This window comes from Theropithecus gelada, chromosome 4, assembly GCF_003255815.1.
Source record: "Theropithecus gelada isolate Dixy chromosome 4, Tgel_1.0, whole genome shotgun sequence".
NCBI lineage: Eukaryota > Metazoa > Chordata > Mammalia > Primates > Cercopithecidae > Theropithecus > Theropithecus gelada.
Genome location: NC_037671.1, coordinates 21515500 through 21534452, shown reverse-complemented (window position 1 = coordinate 21534452; position 18953 = coordinate 21515500). Strand labels below are relative to the sequence as shown.

The 18953-nt window shown below is 40.3% G+C and overlaps 1 protein-coding gene across 1 annotated transcript in view; it reads right to left on the bottom strand.

Moving 5' to 3' along the window:
- Positions 1-1383: 1383 nt before the first annotated feature.
- Positions 1384-18953, bottom strand: part of RNF144B (ring finger protein 144B) — an 80396-nt gene continuing 62826 nt past the window's right edge. The window contains exons 5-8 of the mRNA XM_025382465.1: positions 12665-12869; positions 10274-10418; positions 6592-6681; positions 1384-5054 (exon numbers count right to left, since the gene is read on the bottom strand). Coding sequence (XP_025238250.1) covers positions 4914-5054; positions 6592-6681; positions 10274-10418; positions 12665-12869 — 581 coding nt within the window. The 3' untranslated portion in view covers positions 1384-4913. The remainder of the gene's footprint in view (positions 5055-6591; positions 6682-10273; positions 10419-12664; positions 12870-18953) is intronic.

The window sequence follows — 18953 nt, the reverse complement described above, 5'->3', positions numbered from 1 at the left end:
TTGGGAATGCAAATTCAAGTTTAGCAAACAATAAGCACACTTTCAAAATGAAATAATGTTGACATTCTAGGAGATGATTAAGAAAATTAAGAAACCACAACCCAAAAGTCTTTTAAAATGATCTTATTGATTTCCTCAAAACAGAATGATTAGAAAATGAAATTTGAATTGTACATCAATTGTAAACCTTTGTATGCAGGTACCATTTTAGAAGCATCTCGCCTTCAATAAAAAGGCTTCTACGCCAGTACAGGAGAGTGAGCTTTCGGTTTTGTAGAAACATAAGCTCTAGTTGTTAAGTAATCTTTGGCGCCCAACTTAAGGCCTGCCTTGAATACTAATTCAAATGGAAATGACCTTAACACTCTAAATCCTTTGTTAAAAAATCGTAACAAGGAAACACATTCCTCTACCCTTTTGGAAGGTTAGAACTGACCTTAGCATTTAGTCCAACCTTCATTTTACAGAACAAACGGCTTTGACACTTGGCAGCATTTTTTATTAGAATGATCAAAGATCTGTAGTATTCGTTATTTCTCTGGATAATGATCAATTCCTGTGCACGGGCAGTGTGAACTACCACACCTACAAAGAAGAAAGTGTGTAACAAAGACATTACATTTACCCCCGCCCCACCTTTTTTTTTTTGAGACGGAGTTTCGCTCTTGCTGCCCAGGCTGGAGTGCAATGGCACAATCTTGGCTCACCGTAACCTCCACCTCCCAGGTTCAAGCAGTTCTCCTGCCTCAGCCTCCCAAGTAGCTGGGATTACAGGCATGCGCCACCACGCCTAGCTAATTTTTTTGTATTTTTAGTAGAGACAGGGTTCTAATTTTTGTGTGTTTTTAGTAGCGATGGGGTTTTACCATGTTAGCCAGGCAGGTCTCGAACTCCTGACCTCAGGTGATCTGCCCACTTTGGCCTCCCAAAGTGCTGGGATTACAGGCGTGAGCTACCACACCCACCTGGCCCCATTTCTTTTAAGAAGTAAAGTAGCAAGAGTTATTTCTATAGACGGTATTGCAAATTCTGGTACATTTTGTAAATTCAGAACCTAGGATTTAACAGTGACTTGGTTGGTTCTTAGAGGATAAAATTGAACATGCTTAGAATTGTGCAGCGCAACAAAGGTTAACACAATTGATTTCCTGCTCACATTTATTGTGGCTAGAGAGCCTATTTTCTTCTCCAAAAATTGGAAAAATATAACACAATAGCAATTTTTTAAAATACATAAAACTTCCCAGATCATGACATGAGACATAATAGCCTGTATATATCAATTGTGATCGCTTTATAAAATGTCATTCATCTAATGCATTTCTGAAATTGCCCTTAAAGCTACACATACACACATGACTCTATATCACATAAAGGCATCCATTCATGAACAGAAAGAAAAGTCTTTTATAAGTACTGTGTAGGGAAGGCTAAAGTAATACATACTTAGATTCAGAATAATTTTTAAGAAAAAACGTGGGGTTCCAAGAAACGGTGATTTACATTCAAATGAACATGTACATTTGCAAACCTGGATAAGTAATATTTTCATGAAGCACGCTACTAGAAAATTCACACTGAATTATTTGTTTTTCAAAGGCCTCTTTCAAAGTACAGACTCCAAGTCCAAAGCAAATACCCACAGCATGAACAAATAGGATGCCTAAGATTCTAACATTTGCTTCTGCATGGCTTTCCTCCTCACTTCCCTACTTCCTAACAAGAAAAAATTTCCTAGATGGGACAATGGTAAGATGTTGTGCTAATACATTCCATAGGATTTCTGGATGCTGGACTATTACATCCAGGTTACAATTTGGGGATGGATTTTTTATATCTATTGCAAATGGACTACACTCCAAACACAAAAAGATTCCTGCCATAGCAGAGAATCCAAATATCCCTAATACAGAAAGAGAATCATTCAGAAAGGACAAAGCTGGCAGACTGAGAAAGGAGGCAAGAGTAAACTCTGTCACTGGCCAATTATCTAAAACAAGAATAGCAGCCTCTGTTATCAAAGTTGCCAGTTAAAATTGTCAGCTGTCAGGCACAGTGACACACACCTGTAATCCCAACACTTTGGGAGGCCAAGGTGGGTGGATCGCTTAAGCCCAGGAGTTTGAGACAAGCCTGGGCAACACAGAGAAACTCCATCTCTACAAAAAATACAAAACTTAGCCAGGTGTGGTGGTGTGTGCCTGTAGTCCCAGCTGCTCAGGAGGCTAAGGTGGGAGGAATGCTTGAGCCCAGGAGGTAGGGGTTCTGTGAACCATGATCATGCCACTGCACTCCAGCCTGGGTGACAAAGGGAGACCCTGTCCAAAAAAACAAAAAGTTGCCAGCTGTCTTCCCTATAAACAGTCTCTAGATTGGTTTGCATCATGCCCTTTGATGCACCAGATATGTTTAACCAACCTAGTTTTGTTGATTCTGACAATCTCACACATTTAAGAATTTACCATTTTTCAGGCACTTTTCAACGTTAAAAAAAATTAAATCCAGTTATTGAAAATCAGTTTGACAAACAACCCCCACTCCGTAGCCCTGGCCAAAAAAAAAAATAAGCAGCTAATTCGGTGATACGATCTCTGTAAGGCGGCAAATTCCTTCAATTTTCCAAGGAAATAGCATATATATTTTCTTCCATCTTAACTCCAAATTTGGGACCTCTTCCTCTGGTAACACAGTATTTTATGTTACTTGAAATCAGCCCCCATTTAAAAGACTCTTTGTGGCACCAAGCTTAAAGAGTTTACTGACAGAGGACATCGCCACTATTAACATTCTTGTTACAAAAATTCAGTTTCAGTTGAGTTCCCCTGAGCAGTTATAAATGCCTTTTACCTATAATGAGGCAGTAGGCTATGTGTAAAACAAAGCAAATGAACTGTTCAAATATATGTAAATCTATAATTATACTAACATGAACTACACTGATAGAAGACAGTGTTTTTTTCTCTGAAATATTTAGAGTTTCAAAAGAAAAAGACACAATATTAAGAAATTTCTAATAGATGATTAAAAATGATTTTGGTTGGTTGCCATTCCCAGGTTTTCCCAGAGTTCTCATCTATGTTCTATACAATGTGTAAATTAAAATGTACATGACCAATTGATGTACTACACATACATCAGATATCAATATATACATGTGAATTAAAGTTCCTTAAATATACACATCCCCACTTAGGATATATCCTATTACATAGGCAAAGCATCATCCTTTAATAATAGGTCCAAGATAGCAGCAATTTGATATTCTATTATCTAGTTACCTCAGAAAATATCATAGATCCTGGATAGTTCCTGATATGGTATCCCTGGCTTCAAGAACTCTACAGTAACATTTAGCATAGGTCTCATGAAGCACCAGGCTACACTGTCAATAGCAATTATATAATCCTGTCATTGGAGAAAAGGTTTTATCCTTTCAAAACCTCGTTATTCAAATCTGACTAATGGTATAATGGAAAAAATAAGTCACAATGAGGTGATATATAAATTTAAACTAAAATATATAAAGCATTTCTATTTTATTTCTTACATGTTTTTGTTGCTGTTTTATCAGTGCCTTGTAACAAAGTATTCAGACTGTCCTAACAGATGCTGAAACAGCAATAATAAATTATGCTGAGAAAAGAGCTGCTCTGTGTTTGAAAATATGTAAATGACTCAGTTATCAATTAGTGTTTTTATAAACAGAGATGGCAGGATATTGTACTAAGTACTGTTTTAAAAGAGTTATGAGTCTATACCCTTGGGTAAGTTATGAACTTACAACCAAAATTCACATATATAATATGCAAAAAATCTTTAGGCAGATTTACAATAAACCATTTCAGTCACAGAAGGATAGAATGGCTCTTAAGTAAACATTTATTTTGTGTGTACTATTGGGTGTATCCATGCATGCTCAATGGATAGAAATTACAGGCAGGCTGCAAGTCACATGGATTCTAGATGTACATAATATACACTTTAATATTTACTCTCCATGTGTACTCTTAGGCCCGATTCCAAATCTACTGGGTATGTGAACACAGATCCTGAGAAAGGTCCCAGTCATCTATGACGGAAGTTTTGAAACTCTACCACTCTACCCGTATTTCATATGAAACAATTTTGTAGATCACAGCTACCGGCTGTAAGAGACAAGTTGGCCAACTTAGAAAACTTACATTTGCCAAGGGAGAGACACTAAATTAGAACATATTGTTTAACAGGCTGCAACTCTTTTACTGGGAAGGGGCAACTCCCTCTGCACAGCAGTTTCTCCTGCTTGAAGCTGAGATCACACAAAGAGAAACCTATTGTGTTTCTGCCAAATCACAGCGGGAACACTGGGGACAGCACACCCAGTAGCCAGCAGAGGCACAACCACCATATCAACTGCTGAGATCAGCAGCCTGCTTTACAGCTCCTATGAGGATTTCTCGTCACACAGTCTTATCCTTCTCCTCATCAGGTTTCCCCTGTGTTTCTCGTGGTAGTCAAATCCACACAGAACAGGCTCTGGCTTCTTGGTTATCTTGTATGTTGCCAACCATGACAACACACTTGTTATATCAAATGTTCCCTCAAGCTCCGTGAATTTGGCTGGAAGCTGAACAGTCCAGTGAGATCCTTTGGAAGATAAAATGGTATGTGCATTCATCTCAAGCAACCCCAAAGCTCCTGACATGCTCCATAGACACAGCTGGACTGTTGAGCCCAGTTCTTGTTACACAGGAATGCTCACACCCAGGACTTGGCCTTTCCTGATGCTGAAGGCGGGCAGGCAAGTTCAAAGTCTGGACACAGAGGCACTTTCAAAGTTGGCAAGGAGAAGGAGGCAAGGTCACTAAATGGGGCGTCATCACTGTGCCATCTCACGTAACTCACACATCTGGGGCAAACGAACACAGAGATCTTTAGGTTGTGGATGGGTCGTGCTTTTTCTTCTTGCCCCGACAGGACTTGCAGACACAACAGATTATACATGGGGAGGCCAGGAGTAACAAGGGTGAAGTAACCAAGGCAATGATGCCCAAACCTACGAGAATCCCCACCACCTGGAAATTTCAAAGAAAAGCATATCTCAGCAATTAAGTCTTTCAATATGTATACTTATTCCAACTATACTATCTGCTGTGGGCCAAATGTTTGTGTCCCCCTGAAGCTCATATGTTGAAACCCTAAATCCCTGATGTGATGGTATTTGGAGACGAGGCCTTTAGAAGCTAGTTGGTTTATGAAGGCAGGGCCCTCATGATGGGATTCGTGCTCTTACGAGAACACATGCCAGAGAGCTTGCTTCCTTTCTCTAGGCTCTATGCCATGCAAAGACACAGCAAAAAAAAATGGCCATCTTCAAACCAGGAAGAGAGCCCTTGCTAGGACATGACCATGCTGTCACCTGAACCTCAGACTTCTCAGCCTCCAGAACTATGAGAAGTAAATTTCTGTTCTTTAAGCCTCCCAGTCTATGGTCATTTGTTATAGCAGCCTGAACAAGACATCATCTCAGGCACATAGAACAGTTACATTTCTGGGATCTTTCAGCTAGTGCCCAGGATTGATCTGAATTGGAGAGAAGCCAGAGAGATACAAAGGACCACATCAAGGATGGAAACCATCCAAATGCCAACTCAAGCTGTCGCAAGCTCAGGATAGTCATGAATTATCAGTGTTGGTGCTCTCTCTACCTGAATTTCCTCAACTAGCTCATGGGGATGTTAATGATTACTAGGATATTAGCACTGACTCCATCCAAAGGAACACGGCCTTTAATAAATATAAAACACTATTAAAAATAAACCATGACTCCTTTTGAACCTGCCACATAAACACACAATGGCATGTACAGAGGGATCTAAGCCCCAGGAAGGGCTCACAGGGTTTCAGAGCACTGCCTGATATGGTTTGGCTGTGTCCCCACCCAAATCTCATCTTGAATTGCAATAATCCCCATGTGTCAAGGGCAGGGCCAGGTGGAGATAATTGAATCATGGGGGTGGTTTCCCCCATACTGTTCTTGTGGTAGTGAGTAAGTTTCATGAGACGTGATGGTTTTATAAATGGGAGTTCCCCTGCACAAGCTCTCTCACCTGCCGCCATTTATGATGTGACTTTGCTCCTCCTCTGCCTTCTGCCATGACTGTGAGGCCTCCCCAGCCATGTGGAATTATGAGTCCATTAAACCCCTTTCCTTAATAACTAGCTTAGTCTCAGGTATGTCTTTATTAGTAGTGTGAGAACAGACTAATACACTACCTTTGAAAGGTAATATGCCTTAAAGGGCTTTAGGAAAGTCATTCCACTGTTTTTCAAGAGGAAAGAATATCTGCCTGCATTCTGCATGTCACTGTTGATTGCCTGGCAGCTCTGGTGCCCCTGCTCCTCCACTTGTTCTTAAGGAGACCGTGCTCATGAATTAACTTTAGGTAGTTACCCCATTACTTTTCCCTAGTCCTGCCCTGGCACTCTCCAGAAGCTCCCAGGCTGAGATGGGACCTCCCAGGAGGGAACAGTGCAGGGAAGAGGAAGAGGGGGGCTCTTTAAGCCATCACGGTTTTGGTTTATGTCACGCTCCCTGTAAGGTCAGGGTACCTGTGTTCGGTTCCACATCACTGACGCTCTTGAGTGGCCAAGTTTATTCCTGCATGGCCCTTTGTCATAATGTCTGAGGAAAATGTCATTCTGAAAAATAAAAAGATTGGTTTCAGTAAATATGCAGTTTTAAATTGAGAAATGAATACAAACCACATCAGATCACCAAATGGAAGGCAAAGTTTTTCTCTGGTGATATCAGTGACTCCCTCTAGAATACCAAGCCCATAATCTTTATCTTGGTAGTTATGTAAATCACCAAGTGAAAACAGATCATAATCAATAAGAATCTCAATTAATTTTAAGAAAGAAAAAAAAAAAAAGAGTAGTAATGACCTGACTACTTATCTTAGCAAGGCAGCTCTGGCAGAGGTCCAGTGGAATGGGAAGACCAGGAACAAGGTAGCTGAAAGGCTGGTGTGGCAAACCAGGAGAGAGAACACGCCAGTGACTGAGGACGGATGGAGAAGAGGAAGTTACAGCCCTAAGATATTAAGAAAGTAACTAGAGAGAAACAAGGAGAAGCAATCACAGAGAAGGGAAAGTGGTTGGGTTGAAAGAAGGCAGTGGCTTTATTGAGAGAAGTGACAACACAGAGATGGAGTTTGTTGGGAAGGTAAGTTTGGACATGTTGAACTTGAGAGATGGTTGAGACATCCAAGCAGGGCTGTTCAAAAAGTTCATCATATAGAACTACACTGAAAAACAAAAACAAAAACAAAAACAAAAACAAAACTTGAACCTCAGCAGAGAAATTAGCTCAGGGTCCAAATTAGGTGTAGATAATCTAATAGTCTGTTCATTAGACAAATGGAGAAAGGGGTCTCAATTGGGCATCAGTGTACGTGGGACAGAAGAAACCATAGAAGAGACTGAGATTAACTAGGAAGAGGGCTAAACTGAGAAGCAAAGAGGCTGCTGAACACAGGCATTTAAGACTGGGTCAAAGAAGAGGCTAGAAAGGGAACTGGGATATGACCAGAAAGGTAGAAGAGAAACCAACAGAGGTAGTATCACTGAAATGGATGTGGTCAAGATGTTAAATGCAGCAGAGAATCTAGGTACACTAAGAACAAGTATTATTGGATTCTGCCAGTAAGAAATCACTCAAAATCTGGGAAAGGGGTACAGTCAGGGTATGACTACATGGCCATCCGCGCACATTGCAGTGTTTGGAAGGTAAGTAATGTCAGTAGCAAGAGGTGATTAGGCTTTTTTTGAAGCTTGGCTTCTAAAGGAAAGATAAATAGAGAGGTAGTAAGGAAAAGATGCAGGCTTTAAGAAAAACGTTTACTTGTGTTTAAATGTGACACAGTCGAATGCATGGATATGCTGAGAGAGTGTAGAGTGGAAATTGAAACCACAGGAGAGGAAAGAGATAACTGAACAGCTCAAGTCTCTAAGGCTATGGACAGGAATAGAATTCTAAAGCAGACAATTAAGCATAACTCATCCTCCGAAACTACAGGGGTGAGAATCAAGGCAGGAACAAGCTCAGCTCCAACAACGCTCAAAATTCCTGTTTCGTGTCGGTCTCAGGCCTGGATTTTAGACAGTCACCCCTGTCCTGGCCCCAGGCTCTCACACTTTTCTATAAACAGAGATCCACACCATCATCTGATGTAGAACTCCACTTGCGTAGAGAAAAACATCATTACCAACAATCCAATGCCCCTGGCTAAAACTGAAAATGAGATCTTAGAAAACAGTCACCAGAAAAAAGATGCTTCAACATTTGAAGTATGTGTATTCAGCCATTTAACATCTGCACCATTTCATCTCCAGAACCAGAACAGCACAAGAGACAGAACAGCATGTTCTTTGCAACACCATCCCCCAAACACATTTCAGCCAAAGGATGGAGATCTGGTGCACATAATTGTTCCCTTATACTCTGGCCTCCTAAAGAGAACCTCATGGGCTTGGCCTCCTTGTGGCTATGAACCCAATTAATATTCTGGTGAAACCTGAAGGAAAACAAACAAAAAAAAAACTGTTTTTCACTTGTAATGCATGTGTAATGTACAGTCAATAAAATCCTCATCCAGAATATCACTCATTTAGGTGTGTGCTAGGTCTTAAATATCAAACAAAATTGTAACTCAAGGGCCTATGACAAATCAATTTCTAAATGGAAAATATATCTTCCAACCTGAACTGCTGAACTTCTAGAGTCTAAAATGTCCATTTTCTTCCCCCCAGTTCATACCTCTTCTTAAATCACTAAGATGGAGGTTATTATTATTATTCATACATGTCATCTTAAACAACATATCGAGTTTTCAGTTAAAAATCAAGCAGGTGGTGGCCAGCAGACATTACATGCTAACTGCACACTCACTACTCACTAAGCTTGTCTGAACTAAAGCACTACACAAATCACTTGTTGGATTAAAGCAAATCAAGCAATCAAAACAAAGAGTGAGAAAAGAATAGCAACTCAATGGTAACTGAGGGCTTACACTGATATGGACATATTTCAGAGGTCCAAATTGCCAAAACAGAGTGTTATCTACAAACAACTTATGCTACCCCAAACTTTAAAAGACCAGAAGTGAAGTAAGACCTACTCACTAACCCTTCACACTGCATTTTTAACTCTGAAGTTACCATTAGCCTTGGCACAGGGCTGAATAAAACTGCACCTGAATGTGAGAAGACTTGATTCATGAATGGTGAGAAAAAATTAAGCCAAGCCCCTTGATCTGGGAAGGGAACACTGTCAAAACAGTAGTGATAATGCTGCATGCCCATGAACAAAAGAAGAGAGAGAGAGAGAGAGCGCGTGTGCATGAGGGAGAGAAGAGAGAGAGAGAGAGCGCGCATGAGGGAGAGAAGAGAGTTAAGAGACACCATTGATTTGAACCATTTTCCTTTAAATTCAAAAAGAAGAAAAAAACCTAATAGTGGTAGGCAGAATAACTACCTCCCAAAGATATCATGGCCTAATCCCCAGAATCTGTGAATGTGTTACCCTATATGACAAGAGGGATTCTGCAAGTATGATTAAATTAAGAACCCTGAGATAAAGGAGATTATCTTACATTATCCTGATGGGCCCAATCTCATCACATTGGTCCTTTAGGCAGAGAACCTTTCCCAGCTGTGGTCAGAGGGAGCAATGACTAAGAAAGAAGGGAGTGAGAGATCTGATGTTGCTGGCTTTGAAGATGGAGGAAGAGGCCACAAGCTAAGGAAAGCAGACAGCCTCTAAGGCAAGAAAACAGATTCTCCCTTAGAGCCTCCAGAAAGAAATGCAGCCCAGCTGACACCTTGATTTTAATCCAGCAAGACCTATATCAGACTTCCAAAGTGAAAAACTGTGGGATAATTTTTTGTGTGTGTGGTATTTTAAGCCACTAAGTATGTGCTAATTAGTTACAACAGCAATATAAAATGAAGACATTAATAGTCCTTTACATAATAGAGACAATGTCCAAATAGCAAGAAATGCCCCTAAAACAAAAGCTTGCCTTTAACACCAAGGTGGCATATGTAAGGTCATCAAAAAGATGTTTTTAGATATCTAAAGTAGCAGATTTAGGAAGTCTCATTAAGAAAAATAAATTCCTTTTGCAGGACAAAAATCATCTCAATATTTTAAAGGAAAATCTGTAGGATATCGGCTGTGGTGCAGATACAGTATACAAAAAACCATACAACAAACCTAGGTGGCACTTACGTCCAAGTTCTGGAGGCAGTACCAGCAAAATGTATGCTTGCAGTTTTTGCACATCATCTGAGCGCAGCCTTCATTGCGTTCGATATAAACCCGGCAAACTGGGCATTGCTTAATGGGGGCTTCTGCATCTGTCCCAAAGAGGGCTCTAGAAACAAAATGGATGAGAAATGGTCATCAGTTGAATTCCCAGGGCTCCTGATGGTTAGATAATGAACTCATAGTTATCCATGCTTAATTCACTTCCAAAAGACAGGGTGTGGGCAAAAACATTATTAGATGTACAGACAACTCATACAAGAAAGAATATTTATTTTGGTTTCTGTGAATTATATAATTACAGTTTCCACCACTGATTTAACTCACTATTTTGTCAAATTAATATTTCATTCCCTAAGCATGCATTGCCTAAATAAGAACAGCAAGGAGTTGGCTACACAGCAGAGAAACTAGGTTAGGGTCAAACTGGGCGTATATAATCTAATGGTCTGTTCATTAGACAAATGGAGAAGGGGGTCTCAAATATCAACACTTTAAAATAATGTCCAATACTTTCAAAAGACCTTCTCCAAACAGACGAATAGACCAATACAGGCTCACAGCCCCAAGGGGCACAGAAAATAAGCAATAGGAATTGGAGTGGGAGAGACAGATAGGCGAGCGATAGCACCAGGTAACACTTTAGCTACTGCCCATCAAAACTACCACCCAGCTCACAGACATAGCCAATTCACAGAGTGTTGTCAAATCTATTATCAGATTTCATATGAACAATAACCTCATATTGTCATAAGACAGTTATTACAGGTTGAGCATCCCTAGTCCAAAATTTGAAATCCAAAATGCTCCAAAATCTGAAACTTTTTGAGTGCCGACATGACAAAGGAAAGGAAATGCTCATTGGAGCCTTTCTGACTTCTGATATTCAGAGTAAGGATGTTCAACCAATAAACCTATAATGAAAGTATTTCAAAATCTGAAAAAACTGAGATCTGAAACACTTCTTACCCCAAGTATTTTGGATAGGGGACGCTCAACTTGTATCTTAATTCCCTTATTTTCAGATAAGGAAACAGACTCACAGAGGCTGAGTGACTTCTATGAGACACACAGATGCTAAGTGACAATGTCAGAATGCAAACCCTCCTATCCTCTGAGTTCTTTACATTGCCCTGTGATACCCGCGGAGCTTCCTGCTACGGCCACGAAAATGTAGGCAACACTGGTTTAAATCTGGCTGAGAGGGCACATGCGTGCCACGTGTATTAGCTCTTTTATTCCTCTCCATTTGTTTGTTCTGACATTCAAGCACAGCATCATAGCCAGGTAGCATTACTATTCCTGAAGCCTGGTTCTACACATTCTGGGTGCACTGTGTGATTAAGCCAATGGGGTTACAACACTGGTATTTTGTTCTTGCTGATGCAGAACAACTATAGCCTCAAGCAAAGCAGGAATGAAACACAGAGGTCTCTCACTCTGGGCACTGCTGCTGTCATAAAAACCCTCTGTGTCGTCCAAGTGCAGTGGCTTATGTCTGTAATCCCAGCACTTTGGGAGGTGTAGGTGGGTGGATCACTTGAGGTCAGGATTTCAAGACCAGCCTGGCCAATATGGTGAAACCCCATCTCTACTAAAAATACAAAAATTAGCCAAGCATGGTGGCAAGTGCCTGTAACCCCAGCTAATCAGGAGGCTGAGGCAGGAGAATCGCTTGAACCCAGGAGGCGGTGGTTGCAGTGAGCCAAGATCATGCCACTGCCCTCCAGCCTAGGCAACAGAGCAAGACTCTGTCTCAAAAACAAAACAAAACAAAACAAAAACCCCACTGTACTAAAAAGGTACAGATTTAATTGCTTCCTATCACAACAAAATCTCAACCTTTACAAAGCATAAAGTATCACAAGAGAACCCTCCTTTCTATGTGCTGAAAGAATTTAGGACCATTGTTTCTATTCCTGCATTCTTTCTAATATGACTGTCACACATCATGAGCTGGCAATTTAGTCAGCTAAGAAAATGTCTGTCTCATTTTGCAAGCAACAAGAATAATATATCCCAATACAGGCAGATACGGCATCTGAGCAAATGGCTGGGACAAGTCACGATTTCCTACTGAGAACCAGTAGACCGCAGTGCCTTGCTACCTAAAGAGAAAGCAAAACTCATACAAACTTTAATTCCAGCAATATCTGGAAGATTCCTCTGGGGCGAACAACTAGAAATGCTTTTGTATTGGCAACTTACCAATTCTGAGACACTTCTACGGGAAGTTCTGCAAGAAAACAACCAATCTCTAAACTCCATCACAACGTAATTCCTTCTACATGTAACGTATGTTGAGTTTCTAAGAAAACTATTGAATAATCCCAAAGACAAAGTTTCCTTTCTTACCTGTGCTCTGTTGGCAGGACAACAGGCTGATTGTCTCTACAGGAGACCTCTGCATGCCAAGCATCCTTGCAACACGAGCAGAATTTCAGGTGGCAAGAAGGGCATTCCACCAGCACAGGCTGTCCTGGGTCACTCGATGCAATAGGGCACACTGTCTGACAGTCTGCAACAGGACACCATGTTCGGTAGGGGTCCAGATGAACTTCTAAAGTGTAAAGAAAGAAAATGTGATGGTCTGCCCGATTCACATTTGAGTCTTTCTCACCTTCATTTGCCCTTTTATTTATATAATGTATTTGGAACCAGAGTCTCACTGTGTTGCCCAGGCTGGAGTGCAGTGGCACGATTTCAGCTCACTGCAACCTCCCCCACCCGGGTTCAACCGATTCTCCTGCCTCAGCCTCCCAAATAGCTGGGACTACAGGTGCACACCACCATGCTTGGCTAATTTTTGTATTTTTAGTAAAGACGGGTTTCACCATGTTGGCCAGGCTGATCTCGAATTCCTGACCTCAAGTGATCCGCCTACCTTGGCCTCCCAAAGTGCTGAGATTACAGGCATGAGCCACCGCACTTGCCCCATTTACCCTCTTTTTTAAACTGACGTTTATAGAAGTATAAGACTCTTAGTCTTCATAATGGATCCAAACCTATCATTTACAAGGTCGCTAAGCCCTGCCACATTTCTCCAAGTAGGTACTAATGGAATAGTTCACCATTGCCTTTATGAACAGATAAAAAAGTGTTCTCTATAAACAAAATTCACAAAACTTTTAGAATATTTCCCACTTTTGAGCATGTAAAATAGGCAAAAATCCCAAATCTCTTCTACAATTATTTGGGCACTATCCTGGAAGAGAATTGAACATAAAAAGCAAATTTTTAATAAGGCATTTTTCCAAAAAGACTTTGTCCTTTCAGGCACTGAGAAACAGGTAGTGAGATTTCTTCCACATTCCCAGGAAATTAAAGAACAAGGAAGAAAATAATCAAATAGTTGAGGGACCAAACAGTATTTCGTGTGGCTTAGCCAAGAAGTCGGATTACCTGTCAGTTTGGATATTCTGCTTCCCCACCAATACGCAAGTTAGGAACAATGTGTAAAAGACCCACGTGTTCTAGAAACAAAAGGTAGAGACTTTCACAGACCATTATAATAGCCAGTCATAACACATAGGCTAGTTCCATATGACATGCAGGAAAGAAGGTAGAGCTGGAGAATAGACAGCCATTTATTCAAGGATTTGAAAATCTTGCTTGGTATCTCTTTTTTACTCAGTAGCAGACCCCATGTTCTTTCCATATACTGTGACCTTTAAGGGAACATACCATGTAAAAAAATGTTATTTGAGGGGTAGAGTACCCCTTTTTTCTCTGGACTCATGTATTTTGCAAATTTTGAACTGACGAGATTCTAGTTTTAAACCTCCTAGGGCTCATGATTTCATGATTCCTAGAAATGTACACACATGAGGCAAACAAATCCAAAGGATGGTGCAAAAAGGAAATAAAGGTATTAAGTAGGAATTTAGTTTCGAAAGTCAATAATTTTACACATTCAATATCAGGGAGAAAGTCTGAAATGTTCTGGTAAACTACTGTCTCCACTGATGTCTCGCCTAGAAATGAAATAATTGGATCTATCTTTTATTATTATTATTATTATACTTTAAGTTCTAGGGTACATGTGCATAACGTGCAGGTTTGTTACATATGTATACTTGTGCCATGTTGCTGTGCTGCACCCATCAACTCGTCAGCATCCATCTACTCGTCATTTACATCAGGTATAACTCCCAGTGCAATCCCTCCCCCCTCCCCCCTCCCCATGATAGGCCCTGGTGTGTGATGTTCCCCTTCCCGAGTCCAAGTGATCTCATTGTTCAGTTCCCACCTATGAGTGAGAATGTGCGGTGTTTGGTTTTCTGTTCTTGTGATAGTTTGCTAAGAATGATGGTTTCCAGCTGCATCCATGTCCCTACAAAGGACACAAACTCATCCTTTTTTATGGCTGCATAGTATTCCATGGTGTATATGTGCCACATTTTCTTAATCCAGTCTGTCACTGATGGACATTTGGGTTGTTATAAGTTTTCATTCAAAAATTGTATCCTTAAACATATGGTCTTATCTAGGAATTCTGGAGGGTGGGGGTCAAAGAACAATGAGCCCTTCACACAAATGCAATCACAAGGAGGAAATCCTGTAATTCACAGATGCTCAGACCCCAACAGAGATGGACCCTCCAAGATCCCTAAAACCTTAAGAAGTCAAGGAAACAGTGGCACACATAGGATCTAAGGTCTTGGTCTTTTATTTCTACACCATTTAATATTTTCTTCCAAACTATGACAACTGCTTCACAAATACTAAGCCCAAAGAAATGAAGGTTAGTATGTAACTGAGAGTGAAAGACTCCCATATCAAATATCTACTTAGCATCCCTTCTAAATCAGAGGTCTTTTAAAAGTTTGATGAAAAAGAAGGAAAACGGAAAGGAAAGTTAAAACACATATTACTGTTAAAATGTATAGCATCCCTAGTGATCACCTTAAAAAGATACAAGGATGCAACTTGTTCTCGTAGCTCTAATCAATTAAAACTACTTGGTACAAGTTCTGACTTGTTTCTATCAGCTTATTATTTCAGGTATCTGGGGTGACAAAATGGAAGCACAGACAATAAATAAAGGAGCAATGATAGGTTTTGATGAATTACTAAAAAGAAAGTAAGCAGTGCAGCTATGGTGCAGTGCAGCTATGGCACAGTCCAATGAAAGCAAGGAAAGAGTTTGAGCCACAGAAAACAGTGACCTTCTGTATTTTTCACTATTATGACAGCACATAAAGGACCATGCAAAGGAGTGTAGAAAAAGAAAAATGGGGAAAACATTACAGTTTTCTATACAATTCCTTCATTAGAAGTCCTTATTCCTTAGGAATGGGTTACAGAGCTTAACTAAGAGCAATAGTGGAGTTACTAAGAGACAGATTTTGACTCTATCCAAAAAGGAAATTGACTACTCTAGCCAACTCTGTAGAGTACGTATTCTACATCTCTCCCAACCCCCCTGAACCTTCCTTATGAAGAAGACCTATCACTATAAAATCTGGACATTCTAGAGATATTCTTTCCCACAATTCCATGAAACTAACTCTTGGGCATGTGACATGATTCTAACCAATGAGAGGGAAAGGCAAGTCCACCAAGGGGCTTCTGGGACTGGATCTCCACCTTGATATGTAGGAAAGAAAGGTCATTCTGTTTGTCTGCCTTTGGACACAACTGTGTGAGGTTATGATTCTTGGACCATCAAAATAATCTTGCACCTCTGAGGTAAAGCTAAGTGATTCAGAGATGCTATTAGGTTGGTGCAAAATAATTGCTGTTTTAATTAAAAACATTAAAAACATGGCAAAAACAGCAATTACTTTTGCATGAACCTAATAAATTAACCAAAACCCATGACAGCCTACCTCTGGACTTCTTATGAGTGAGGTACTGAAATGCCCTTGCTGTTTAAGTCACTTTTAGGCAGGCATTCTGTTCCTTGCATCTGAAAGCATCTTAGCTGATGTGGCTATTTCTGGTAATAGCAAGCAAGTACCCAGTTCAAACAAGGACTATTCCTCCTATGTGGTAGATATTTTATCAAGGAGATTAAAGCATCATGTCCAAGATGACTTTTAAAGTCTTTTTCAAACCAATGATTTTATCATTCTAAATGTGAGGCACATGGAAATGTGTATGTAAGTAGAAATTTAAAAATGCATCCACATACATTATCCTGTAGAAAACATTGTATACAATAAAAAATTTATACACCTTGGTAAAAAGTTAACATGCTATGCCAAGTCTATAAGATTTCTATGTAGGTGAGCAAATAATATACATACATACAGTTGAACACCACATAGCTTTTTTTTTTTTTTTTTAAAAAAAAGGAAATCAATATAACAATTTGGAAAGACCTCTAGGATATATTAAATGTAAGAAAAAAAAAAAAGCAGGCTGGGTGCAGTAGCTCATGTCTGTAGTCCGAGCACTTTGGGAGGCTGAGGCAGGTGGATCACCTGACGTCAGGAGTTCAGAGACCAGCGTGGCCAACATGGTGAAACCCCGTCTCTACTAAAAATACAACAATTAGCCATGTGCGGTGGTGGGTGTCTGTTATCCCAGCTACTAGGGAGGCTGAGGCAGGAGAATCATTTGAACCCGGGAGGTAGAGGTTGCAGTGAACCAAGATCGTGCCACTGTACTCCAGCCTGGGCGACAGAGCAAGACTCCATCTTAAAAAAAGAAAAAAAGTGTAAAAAAAGGAGACAGAAAGAGTATAAATGAAACATGCTTATAAAAACATGTATATATAGGCCAGGCACAGCAGCTCACTCCTGTAATCCCAGCACTCTGAGGGGCCAAGGCTGGCGTACCACATTAGCCCAGGAATTCAAGACCAGCCTGGCCAACAGTGGTGAAATCTCATCTCCACCACAACAACAACAACAACAACAACAACAACAAAGTAGCCAGGCATGGTGGCGCACACCTGTAATCCCAGCTAAGTGGGAGGATTGCTTGAGCCTGGGAGGTGAAAGGTACAGTGAGCTGAGATCATGCCACTGCACTCCAGCCTAGGTGACAGAGAGAAACCCTGTCTCAAAATAAATAAAATAAAAATATGTGTATATAGAAATATACTTTAACATTTGCAGGAGAATATTAAAAAAAATAAGTTACTCTCGAGTAAAGGCAGGGGTTAGGGGAGGAGACGAAGATTTACTTCTTCACTAAATTTGAATTTTTTTTTTAAAAAAGTTCAAGTATCACTTTCATAATTTTTTAAAATTGGTTTTAAAAAGCTACTTTTGATCTGGCTTATGCACAGATAAAGCAATTCTGGAACTAAGCTGTCCCTGGAAAATCATTTACTTTTTTATAATACTGAAACACATTCAAATTTCCCCTTTGTTTCACATTCTTCTCCGTATATACAATTTTCATCCTATGCTTTTACTTTGCCTTAAAAATTTCCTTTCTTCTTCACCACGTCATAACCTATCCTTTTTTTTGGAAACAGAGTATGGCTTTGCCGCCCAGGCTGGAGTGCAGTGGCGCCATCTCAGCTCACCGCAAGCTCCACCTCCCAGGTTCACGCCATTCTCCTGTCTCTGCCTCCCGAGTAACTGGGACTACAGGTGTCCGCCACCACGCCTGGCTAATTTTTTGTATTTTTAGTAGAGACGGGGTTTCACTGTGTTAGCCAGGATGGTCTCGATCTCCTGACCTCGTGATCCGCCCACCTCGACCTCCCAAAGTGCTGGGATTACAGGCGTCAGTCACTGCGCCCGGCCAACCTATCCATTCTTAAGGGAACTACCTTCTATTGTGCACAGGCCTTAATTCGGGGGAGGGGCATAGAATCAGCATCTTGTTAATTGCTGCTGTCTATTCATTTCATGGGATGGCCTCTCTGACTGTAGGCAAGGCTGTTTCTTATACTATTTGTGTGCTCCTACTTACCTGACACAGTGAGGGGATGCCTACCTATTGATTCAGAGCAGTAATTTCTGGGTTTTTCAAAAGCATATAGATGTATTTCTATGCCAACAATTGACTTATAATGCATATACCAATAATACCATCTTGAATTGCCTTGTATTGGAATTTTCCAATTCACTTCTAGTACTCTCATCAACAGATGTGCACAGCATATTAAAACCATTCAATATCAATCCTATTGTTGAAAGCATTTTATGATTTCTATTAGACCATAGATCTCCACCCACCTCAATTAGGGTTCTCAAATCTAGAGAGTCGTCAATTTGGTAAGACGTGGAACTTTCCGTATAGCACTTAAACATTAAACCTCCTTTATGAAGTGTCACTTATAAGGGCAACAACGAAAAAAAATTTAACATTAAAGCAAATAACTATCCCTTCTAGAATTCTACTCTTAATATATAACTTTTATTTTACTTCCTATCTCAGCTTAGTCTTGGATGAGCAATTCACATTCACTGGTTCTCATTCCTATCCACTCAAATCCTTAAGTATCTGAAATGAACTTTTGCTCTAAACACATTAACAAACTGCTGTCTAAAAAGTACAAGTGACATCCCTCTATAGTCACATTCAGCGAATGTTTCCAAATCCATCTCTGACCCTGGACTCTTCTCGTCACTCTGTCTTCTATGTGTCAGGCCCTGCCCTCTCTTCTCTTCTCATGGTCCTTTCTCCTTTATCGTCAATACTGCTTTCTTTCTCCCATCCACGGATGGTATCCAGGCCT